The sequence below is a fragment of the Enhydra lutris genome, unplaced genomic scaffold (assembly GCF_002288905.1).
Source record: "Enhydra lutris kenyoni isolate GAN:26980312 unplaced genomic scaffold, ASM228890v2 scaffoldscaffold13, whole genome shotgun sequence".
NCBI classification, from domain to species: domain Eukaryota; kingdom Metazoa; phylum Chordata; class Mammalia; order Carnivora; family Mustelidae; genus Enhydra; species Enhydra lutris.
Window position 1 is genome coordinate 48,511,193 of NW_019154097.1, and position 10,975 is coordinate 48,522,167.

At 54.5% G+C, this 10,975-nt stretch overlaps 1 protein-coding gene across 1 annotated transcript; it reads right to left on the minus strand.

Moving 5' to 3' along the window:
* Positions 1-1,078: 1,078 nt before the first annotated feature.
* Positions 1,079-8,590, minus strand: LOC111145849 (serpin family E member 1). Its single transcript, XM_022501124.1, has 9 exons — positions 8,486-8,590; positions 7,609-7,874; positions 6,764-6,997; positions 5,837-6,031; positions 5,043-5,241; positions 3,996-4,096; positions 3,792-3,878; positions 3,145-3,228; positions 1,079-2,797 (listed from the first exon to the last, which is right to left on the minus strand). The coding sequence occupies exons 2-9, from the start codon at positions 7,871-7,873 to the stop codon at positions 2,760-2,762; spliced, it is 1,203 nt and encodes a 400-aa protein (XP_022356832.1). The 5' UTR covers position 7,874; positions 8,486-8,590; the 3' UTR covers positions 1,079-2,759.
* Positions 8,591-10,975: the final 2,385 nt, after the last annotated feature.

Genomic DNA, 10,975 nt, shown 5'->3' on the forward strand with positions numbered 1-10,975 from the left:
TCTGCTCAGCAGGGAGCCTACTTCCTCCCCCTGTCTCTGCCTGCCTCTCTGCTTGCTTGTGATCTCTGCCTGTCAAATAAATTCTAAAAAATCGTAAAAAAAAAAAAAAAAAAGAAAAGACAAGACCTAGGAACTGGCTCAGTCTGGACTCACTCTCGATCACGACTTCATGAGTTCAAGCCCCACGCTGGGCACAGAGATTCCTTAAAATAAATAAAAATTTAAAAAAGAGAGAGAGAGAGAAGACCTAGGTTTCCAGGGGGCTGATCTATCACGCCTGTCTTTAGGGTTCTGGAGCTGGACAGCATACAATTCCGACAGCTAGTTCTTGTTTGTTTTTTGTTTTTGTTTTTTTTTTTTCAGCTTAAAAGATTATTTTTTTGAAGATATGAACAGAAACTAATTGGGGGAGGTATGTCCCCTGGCAAGAGCCTTCAAGAGACTAGAGGAACAGAATAAAAGACTTTCCAGGATGTCGTTTTAAGGAGGATATTAAGAGTCTATATCACGAAAGAGCCTTGTTTCCAGAGGAACCCGATCTGTACATGGGGATGGCACACTCAGAGCTAAAGAGCACACATGAATACGAGCACTGTTACACGGCCGGAAAAAGAAATCTTACTAAAATGGCAGGTAGAGAGTGATGGTCTGGACCAGGTCACTCATGGGGAGTGCCAGGTCAAGGAACCGGGCTTGGTCTGGGTTTTGAGAAGTGGGGAGTAGGGTTTGTGCAGGGGTGGGGGCTTTTGGCAAGGAAGGCAATGGCATGAACCGAGATGGGAACCCCCAGGGACAGTGCGCATGAGCAGGTGTCAGGGCAGGTGGAAGGTGTTGGGGGGGACCCCTCTTTCCTTTTAGAGGGTGACGCCCAGGGGGAGAATTATGCCCTACCATGTGCGCCTTCTTGCAGAGGCCCGGTGGTCAGCCCCATGGACTCGCCCAGGGCAGGTCTTTGTGCCTTGGGCTTGTGGGCATATGTTTCATAAAAATCCCCTTTACTGGAGAAGTCTGTGGACTGATGGGATTCTGATTTTCTACCACATGAAACGTGGGAAGTAAAGACAGGGACTCTTTTGGAATATTTTAATTAACTTATTTTATTATTTTTTTAAAATATTTTACTTGTTTATATATCAAAAGTGAAAAAAGCATATGATTCAACACAACTTCAAGAATGTTGGACCCCACACTTGGGTATCCTTATGGGGACTGTGTGTAGCTGTCACTGTCCAGTGCATTAAGAGAAACAAACAAACAAAGAACAAAGATTTTTCACTGAAGAGCGTGGGGAGGGGTTGTGGGGGAGGCGGTTAGGGTCCTGTTTGGGTTACATTCATTCATTCAACATCTATGTGCAATTCTTCAACAAACTGGGTCTTCATACCATGCCCCCTAGCTCGTTGGCTTTCAGAAAGATTATCTAGCTAGGGTAGTTAAGTCCGAGCTCGTGGTCTCTCTCATTCTCCTCTCTCTCTCTCAGTCTCTCTCCCCCTCTCTCACGTGTCCACTGCTCGCACACAGCAGCCGGAAATGACACATCGAAGTGAGTCACCAATGCGGCTGTGAATCACCCTGTAATTGGGGAAAGTTCTGTCCTGTTAGGTCGTGCAGCCCCTTGCTCTCCTGTTCCTAAATATATTGGAAAATTTTGAAAGCACACTGTCCTCGCTGTAATCTCTCTGACCCACCTAATCCTTTTGGTCCCTAAAGTTAGATCATCTTGGCGGGGGTCTTCGCCATGGAGTGGAAGGGCCAGGACGGGAGAGGAACCACGGGGCTCAGGAAGCCACAAGGGGGCAGTGTGGGCCCCACCACGCTTGCCGCCCAGAGGGGCAGCTAGTCAAGGGGCCAGACTCCTGAGAGGCAAGACGCAGACCACCAGGGAACATGACAAGCAAATTCATAGACTACGTTTTTCTTGAGGGTCCTCTTTCTCTCTCACAAGCACACAAGGACAAGGATGTGATTAAATACCCAAGCACACCCCTGGCATCCCACCCTCCCCACCGGGAGATTAGAGCCAAGAACCAGGCACTCATATCACTTCTCTTCCTCCATTCCTGCAAAATGAAGTTAGTGGGAAGCAGAAACCTGCTCCTATGAGTAAACAAGTCACCTACACTCCAAAATAATATATGCACACTGTTTCTGGGGAGGGCGATGGCCAGGTCAGGGCGGGTCTCCACCCAGGGCCGCGAGACCCTCCAATCTGGGGTGGCGTAGACCTCGAACGGGAAGTGTGCCTCTCCCACTGGCCTTCTTTGGCCCGCCGCCAGCCTCCTCAGCAGTGGCAGACAGTGCAAGAGTGACAGCTACGTGCCTGGAACACAAATCGTTTCCACCAAGCACACAAAAGCTCCTGCAAGCCTTGGGGTGCCATCCTGCCGGGGTCTCGGCGGGGTCCAGGTCTGCAGACCCGGATGGGCAGAGCAGCTGCGCCAGTGGTTGTCCGAGGTTTACAGTCTGGTGTGGAGACCCAGCTGTGCTTCGGAGGTCTCTCCGGGGGGCTCCACCGTGGAGTTTTACTGAAAGGTCCTCTTCCCCATTCCTGGGAGAGGCTGAGGTCTGGGATGCAGATTCGAAAAATTTACCTTTTTTTGTTTTTTTTTTTGTTTTGTTTTGTTTTGTTTTTCCCTAAAGGGCAAATGCCTTCTTTTTCTCCAGAAAAATTAATTAAAATATATTTTTTTTCCTTTAGAGTTCCTTCTTCTTGGATGTATCTCCAGTTCTGTCCCAGATGAGGGCTGCTGTTCTCGCGGTCAGGGTTCCATCACTTGGCCCATGAAAAGAACCGTTCCTGAGGATGGAAGATGCGTGGGAGATGAGAACGGGAAGAAAAGGCCTGGCTCATGCAGCCCCATGTTTATGGATGAACCGAGATGTGAGAACGTGAGTGAGCTGTCAGGAGTCACAGCTGCTGTTGTGACTAAGCTAGGGCTGGGGTCCTGGCACGGTGCTCTCTTGGTGACAGAGCGTTGTCCCTGAATGGAGGAGGTGAACCAGAGCTCTGGATTCTTTGTCTGGAGTCCTCCCGGGGTAGGAGGGAGTGTCTACACCTGTCTAGACTGGTGCCTGAGGCGAGAAGATGGGGCGGGGGCGGGGGGCTGGGGGAGAGGGCAGGGGCGCATCGTGGCCTCGGCTCACCTGTGGGGTTGTGCCGCACCACGAAGAGGAAGGGTCTGTCCATGATGATCTCCTCGGGGGCCATTCGAGCTGAGACGATGATGGCTAAGAGAGAAGGAACAAGGTTCTAGAACAGAGGGACTGGGCGCTGGTGCCTGGACTGATCAGCAGGGATGCCCTGACACCAGCCTTCTGATGGTAGCCCTGGGGGTTGTCTAGGAGGCTTGGCTGTGAGCCTTAACAGTTGAGGGAAATCCTCAGAGGCCTGGTTGCCTCTAGGAGTTTCGCCGAGACCTGTCAGCTCCTCATAAACAGCCATTTATGTAAGCCTTTGTAGAGCGTTTTGGTGAGCAAGTTCCTTAAGCTGACCAGCCACTGGGAGAAGAAGCCAGGCTTCCTTTGCGGGGTGGGGGGATGTGCTTTTCACCTTCAGGGTACCTCTGGAGCCGTCGGGTCAGGGACTGGGCTCCAAGGCCAAGTGGGCCCAATTTCTAGGCTGAGAAACTCTGTTGGGGTCGGGGCGATGCCCTTGGCATCAGGGCGAGGAGGGGGTGCCACTCCATGAGGGGAGCCTGGTAGAGCAGGGCCACGGGGTTCGCCCCAGATGTAGGCCCCTCCTGGAAGCCGTGGGCGGAGACCCCCCCAGGCCTCACCTGAGCCTGACTCACCTGTAGAGGAGGACGCCACCGTGCCGCTCTCGTTCACCTCGATCTTTACTTTCTGCAGCGCCTGGGACACGTACAGTGCCTCTTGATCTGAAACACAAGTGCATCCCAGGGCAGATCAGCTGGGGTTCTCAGAGACACACCCCTTTGTCCCCTTGGGGGCCCCACAGTCTGCCAGCGGAAGAAAGCGGAAGGAAAATCTCCTACCTGAAAGACTGGAGAAGTCTGCCTGGTTTGGCCTGAACATGTCAGTCATCCCCAAGTTCTCCAGGGGTCCCCGGAGGTTGACTTCGCTCTCCAGGGAGAACCTGGAAACAGGAGCAGGAAACATCTCAGGCTCGGGCCTCCCCTTGTAGCTTCTCCCAGTCCCTGCCAGTGTAGCCCCCTCCGGGCCTGGCTGGCGGCCCAACAGGTTGGGGACAGATGTGAAAGTGGAGGGAGGCTGGTCTTTTCAAATCTGTGTGGAAGGTCTAATAGAAATGAACATTGTCGGCCATCTCCCCGCCGCCTCCCGCCTCCTCTGCAGGAACCTGGTCTGTAGACTGTGTTCCGGGGAGCTAATTCTGAAGAGGACTCCAGCTCTGGGTTCCCCCTGCTTCCTATCAGGGCTCTCATTCCCTCTGGGTTTCACTTTATAGGGATGGGGTGGGGGCGGGGCAAGAGCATTCAAACCAGCTAAATTCTCCCCTTTCCCCAAGCCTGGCATTACAGCATCTGGAAATTTGGGGTCAGTGCAGTGGGAGGCTTCCCTACAATTCCGGAATGACCCAGCCTCAGCTTTCTCCGCCCTCTGTGCTTCTGCAGAAGGATTTTTAAAATCTCCTTTGTTAGAAGCCAGCTAGAAGCTGCTCGGGCTCCTTTTGTCTCCATTGTTTGGATGTTGACTTGAGCCGAGGGGGGTGGGAAAGGGTCTTTCAAAGGCCGATCTGGCCCCCCCACCTCCACCATTTCTCTGGCTCTTCCTTCGTCTGGCTTTGGCCTGGTATGCTGAGGGTGGGCAGGGTGGGGGCACGGTCTAGAAAGACTCCCCGCCGCCCTCCAGTGGAAACAGGAGGAGGGAGGATGAGCGGAATCTTAATCAAACCCAGGCCAGAGTGTTTCCCATCAGCTTCCCACACATGTCCCTGCCCTGCAAATGTTACATCTGGGAAACTGGAGGTGGGCCTTTCAGGGAGCCCTGGGGGAGGGGAGGGGGTACATAGAGGGGGTTTGGGGAGGGATTGGCAAGGGTGGTGAGAGCAAGGGGTGACTTACTTGGGCAGAACCAGGAGGCGGAGCCGTCTGGTCATATTCCCTTTCCACTGGCTGATGAGCTGGGCATCCAGGATGTTGGTGAGGGCAGAAAGAGGCACGTCTTTTTCATAGGGAGCAGCAATGAACATGCTGAGCATGTCTCCGTGATAGGGCAGTTCCAGGATGTCGTAATAATGGCCGTCGGGGGTAGAAAACTCGGCTGCGAAGACACCGGATTGGCGCACGGATAATGGCTTCTGCTTTTGTTGGTTCTCACCCAGCACTGGGTTTTCAATGAGTTTGGTCTCTTCTGCTCTTTCTGGAAGCCAGCTTTCTACCGGGCTTTGGAGGCTCCTCCAGTCAAAGTTTTTAATCCCCATTTCCCTCCTCTTCTGCCAATTCAGTGTTGTCTGGTTACCCTGTCTCCTTTTGGGCTCTTGGCCTTCACTCCCGTGTCCCCCACACCCAACCACTAATTCATCCTCATTCTTTTCTGCTTCAGCTCAACGTCCATCTGTACAGGCCTTCCCCCTGGAAGATTTGTGAGCCCCCCTTTGTAATCATACTAGAAACATTCGACTGGAGACAGAGATCAGGCGGTCACATGTGGGCTGGAGGGACTTTCTGGATGTCAGCTTTGTCTTGCGTGAGCTAAAGCTACATTTGGCTGCTCCCGCTATCCCAACAGCTCCTGCTTGAGGAGTCTTTGGCAAAGCTGGGCTATATTCGGGACTTTCTCCTCCCTGGGAGGGGATCCCCCTGGGGGGATGAGGTATAGTAGTGCTGGGACTTTTGGAAGAAGGTCTTGAACTTACTGTAGTTGAACTTGTTGGTCTGAGCCATCATGGGCACAGAGACGGTGCTGCCATCAGATTTGTGGAAGAGGCGGTGGTGGGTGCCTGACTTGGGGAAGGGGGTCTTCCACTGGCCTTTGAAGTAGAGGGCATTCACCAGCATCAGGCGCGTTAGCTGGTCCACAGTCCCTCTGCCCAGCAGGTTGCCAATCATGCCTGCGAGAAAGCCAGGTGAGCGGTGACGGGGTCAGATAGGTTTCAGTCCTATTAGCAGGTTTCCTTCAGTCGTCAGATTGGATGTGTGTCTTTGAGGCAGACTAGGGGTGTAAGTGAGCAGGGCTAGCTATGTTCCACCTGTTTTGTCTTCCTAGGAGTCTCGGGAGAGCTTCCCGCCCAGCATACGCTCTGCTGCTGGGATCCCGTCTGGGATCAGACTCAGAGAGAAGTCTTCCCTAACTTTGGCTTTTCCCTTGCTTTGCTCCCTAAGCTGTAGTCTGGGAGAGCTGTGTTCTTGTGCTCATTACCGTTCTTTTTTTTTTTTTTTTTTTAAGAATTTATTTATTTATTTGACAGAGAGAGATCACAAGTAGACAGAGAGGCAGGCAGAGAGAGAGAGAGAGAGAGGGAAGCAGTCTCCCTGCTGAGCAGAGAGCCCAATGCGGGACTCAATCCCAGGACCCTGAGATCATGACCTGAGCCGAAGGCAGGGGCTTAACCCACTGAGCCACCCAGGAGTCCCGCTCATTACCGTTCTTATGACATCTCACAGCCCTTTTGAGCACCCTTAGAGGGCCTACTTATGAAAACAGAGATGCTCTGGTTCTTCTCTAAGAACCAGCACCTGACCCGTCTACAGAGAAGAGCACGCTGGCAAGGAGAGACTGGGCTGCCGGGGATCTGTTTCCTCTGCGGGCCCTCGGGCCCAGCCCCCTGTCCCTGCCGGCTCACCTTTTGTGTGTCGCTTCACCCAGTCGTTGACGATGAACCTGGCTCTCTCCACCTCTGAGAAGTCCACCTGCTTGACTGTGGTTCGGAACAGCCTGAAGAAGTAGGGCATGAAGCCGTGAACCAGCTTCAGATCCCGCTGGACGAAGATGGCGTCCGCAGTGCTGATGTCGTCCTTGTTCCACGGCCCCATGAGTTCCTTGTACAGCTGGCGGAGGGCAGGTGCCATGCCCTTCTCTGTGCCCGGACGGGACAGAGAGGACATGTCAGCTTATGTTAAGCCAAGGGCGCCCCTTTGGGCCAAGTTCCTCCACGAGAGAGGCCCAATCCCGCCCACCCGAATGGGGCTCTTCTGCTTCCTGGGGACCTCTGGAGGGAGATATCCTTCCAAATCTTAATCTCTTCTTCATCTCCCTCTTCTCCTCAAAAATCTCAGGTCCCCACCCTTTTGTGGGTTCGAATATTTTTCTCTCCTTTTAGGTCATGAACCCTACATTTTTTTCTTATTGGCATAATAGCGATGAGAAGCGTTTCACCCGCACAATTCGATTGAATGCTCATGGCAGCTCTGTGTGGGAGATAATTTTCTTGTCCCTATTTTGCAGATGAGGAAACAGGTCCACAGGGGATGAAGGTCGCGCAGTTAATAAGGGGTAAGCCACATCCCCTGACCCGTACTCCCAGTGACCAACTCGGCCCCATGACACAGGATGTCCAGGGAAATGGGGCACAGGAGGTGACTCGGCTCAGCCGGGGCTGGCCTTCCCCCTGCTTCTGGTTGGTGACGCCCCTGTCCCGAGAAGACAGGTTGAGCACCCGCCCGCCGCCTGCTCTGCCCCATCTCTCACCATCAATCTGGAACCGCATGGCCTCTTGGATTTGCTGCCGTGTCTCTCCTGCTGTGGTCAGCTGCAACATGGCCAGGACAGAGGCCACCCCATAGGGGGAGAAAACCATGTTGCGGTCCTTGGAGGCCTGTGCCACCTGCTTAAACACTTTCACTCCGAAGTCTGTGGCCAGTTCCGCTGCCCGAGTCTCGTGGAGGTAGGAGGCCGATGCTTCACCAAAGACAAGGGCCAGGCCCAGGGCAAGGCAGACTGTAGACATCTGCATCCTAGAGCAAGCGGAAAAGAATCTGGTGAGGGGAGAGTTCTGGAAGAGGGGTGGGTGGGGCGGGGAGACGGGCCCCCCTGCCAGGGGCCAGGCTCCCTGTGTTTGCCGTGGGCGGGTGATGCGTGAACACAAGGAAGAGACCCTGAGGGCCCGATTTCTGAGCCTTTCCCCTCCGTCTCAGCTCCACAGAGTCCCAGGTGCGGTTCTCCCTGTGGGACTCCAGCAGCCCCCTAGCAGCACCCTGCAGTGTCTCTCCTTTTGGGGGGGCGGGGAGGGCAAAAGGCTAAATTATAATACTGCCTTTGATTTGCATAATGCTTTTAATTCTCTTCTAATGTTTTCACCACTATTCATTCATTCAAGTTAGCAGGCATGGAAAGCCCCTTCCCAGACGAGGGCAGGGAGTCCTCATGCAGAAGGACAGAGAATCCAGGCCCTTGTTTCCGGGCGGTGGGGTTGTGGGTCCGGCCCCGCCACCGTACATCAACTCAGATCGGCAGGTCTCCAGTGGAGAGAAAAGAGGAAAAGCGGGGATTGTGGATGGAAGGCATTTCGTGGGAGGTGTTTCGCAATCCGAGGAAGAGACGGAGAGGTGGTTTTTTTCTCTCTTACCTGAAGTTCTCAAAGGTGCCTTGTGATTGCTGGTCTGTCCTGCTGCTGCGGCTGCCAGTGGCGATTCTGCTGCCCCAGAGGGGGTGTGGCTCCCCTGACAGTGCTCGTGGCCCCGCAGCCGGAGGCAGCTGTGTTCCTCGGCAGCCTGCTACCTCCCTTTATACCACTGTGGGCAGGAAATAGATGAACTCATGGCTCAGCCCCACCCACTTTCTGGATCTGGAAGTCCGGCCAGGCCCCCTCTGCACCTCCCTCTGCCAAACTCGCTGAGGCATGTGTGTGCGTGCTGCTCTGTGTGTGTACGTGTGTGAGTGGGGTCAGGAACAACTGAGCAGACCCTACTTGCCTTGGCCCAAGGGCTTCCCTGGACTTGCCCCCCTCTGCCTGTGCCCTTCTCTTTTGAGATGATCTGCTAGCTTGACTCCTAGCAGGGCCAGACGGCCCCAAAGACCCCGTGTTTGCAGTGACCTGCACGGGAGAAACAGTTTACATTCCTTCCTTTTCTTTCGGAGAAACGGGTTGCCTCCCTCCTCTTGGCCTCATCCCAGCGGCCAGAGGGCACAGAGCGCGCCATGTGATTGTCTGGGTTTTGATTGTCTAGGACATGAGCACACAGAGGACTCCCTTCCCTTCCGTTTTTTTTCCTCTTCCCTGCCGGGGGCCCGCCAGCCCGTCGATGATACACAGCTGACTCTCCCACGTGTCCAGACTCTCGAGGTGCCCCCTGGGCTCTCTTGTGTGCCAACAGCTGTGTCTGGAGGGGGTTTGAGTGTGCTGGGTGGGGTGATGGAAGGTGAGAGGGACCAGGGGTTAACGGGGTAAAGCCTTGGCGAGGAATTTGGAGCCTGGGGAGAATTACAGCTTATCCTTCCTCGAGAAGCAGACACCCTCAGGGCTGGAGGAGCCAGTGAGAGAATCCATTCGTGGCCTTTTGTTTGTGGGGTGCGTCTTTAGGCCACTGGGCTTGGAGGTGGAGGAGTGACCCAACAATCCTAGAGAGGATGGGAGTTGGCCAGAGGCTGTGTGTGGGACCGAACTCGGGCATCTGGGGGCTTAGTGGGCTCCAGCCACGTGCCCAGGCTGTTGTAGGCAGAGGGGGTGGCTGGGTGGGGAGATGAAGCCCTTGACCTGCCGGTCCACACACTGTCTTGCTGGGTGTAGGTGGTGGGGTTCAACTGGGAGTATCCGTGGAGATAGCAGAATCACAGGAAGTGTGAGTGGGTGGAAGTGTCGGGGTATTTGTTTTGGATGTTTTCAGTAAGCAGCTGCCAAGGGCAACCACAGCTGGACGGCTTTCCCCACTTGTGCTCTGCCTCCGCCTCCGTTTGTTTTCTCCGTTGCCCCTGGGAGTTAGGTGGGGAGGGGGCGGCAGGGAGAGAAGGGCAAACCTCGGTCGGAAAGTTAGGATCACCCACTCTTTTCCAGTATAGGACAGTTCCCATGTAACTTCTTGTTTATGTCCTTCTCCTCTGCTGGTCTGGTTTGCAGTCCCTGAGAGAGTGGTTAAGCACAAGGGGGCGGTTACTCTTGACCTCTCTCAAGGGGAGAAGACAGAAGCGCAGCCCCCAGCCCATCTCCTACCCCAGGAAATGCCCCCAGTGCCCCGCCCCCCACACCTGGGGGCATAACGGTGAGGGGGACAGGGCAGTGGGAGTCAGGGGTGGGAGGGCCAAGCCCCAAGCTAGCGGGGCAATGGTTGGAGATGGGACTGGAAGGGGTCCCTGGGGGCACCCTGCTGCCCGTCCTCTGTAGCCTCCTTGAGCTGAGCCTCCTTCCCTTCTTCCATTGGCCATACCGGGAGCCATCGTCCCTCGCCTGGCGTCGCCCAGCCAGGCCTTAGCCTAAAAGTCCCTGCTGTTTTCTGTGGACAGCTTGGGTCCTGCCAGGGCAGTGACCAGTTCCATCCCTGCTCCTGGACCTGACGGATGATCCTGGCGGCATTCCAGAAAAGACCCTCTGTTCCCAGGCCTGGAGGGGAGCAGCTCTGTGTCCCATTGGGGAGAGCAGGGATGCAATTTACGAGGGCTGACTTTACGAAGTCAGTCATGGGTGTGAATGGGTGTGAATTAGAAACTGAGGCAAGGCCCAGTGTCACTGGGTCCTATGCTGGGGTTTCTGACTCTTCCTTTGACTTTCTGAGGAGCTAGGGCTGCTAGATGACCAAACCCAGACTTGACCTAAGTCACTGTCACTCCTCTGTGTGATCAGGCCTTGCTTCCTCCCTGTCTGCCCTCTGGATACCCTCCACATGTCAGTGCAGCTAGGTCCCCCCGCTGTCCCCCAGCAGACATCCATGTGACACCCTTCTCAGAATCCATCCTGAGTCAAGGGGCCGTCACTTTACCCCCTTTTCCTGAAGCCCAAGCGAACAGCCTTGACCTTGCTCAAGCCATAGCTCTTTTGTAAAGGATCAAACAGACAGAAAGAGAAAAGTCCCTGCTTTTGAAATTGCTTGATCTCTGATTCCCAGAGGGTTAGAGATAAGAGGGT

Excerpts from the sequence above, each read along its gene's own strand:
- LOC111145849 (XM_022501124.1), bottom strand. The coding sequence starts at position 7,873 with ATGCAGATGTCTACAGTCTGCCTTGCCCTGGGCCTGGCCCTTGTCTTT. Across the intron at positions 6,032-6,763 it reads GGTGAAGCGACACACAAAAG|GCATGATTGGCAACCTGCTG; the intron begins GTGAGCCGGCAG and ends GCTTTCTCGCAG. Across the intron at positions 3,229-3,791 it reads GGTGGCGTCCTCCTCTACAG|CCATCATCGTCTCAGCTCGA; the intron begins GTGAGTCAGGCT and ends CTTCTCTCTTAG.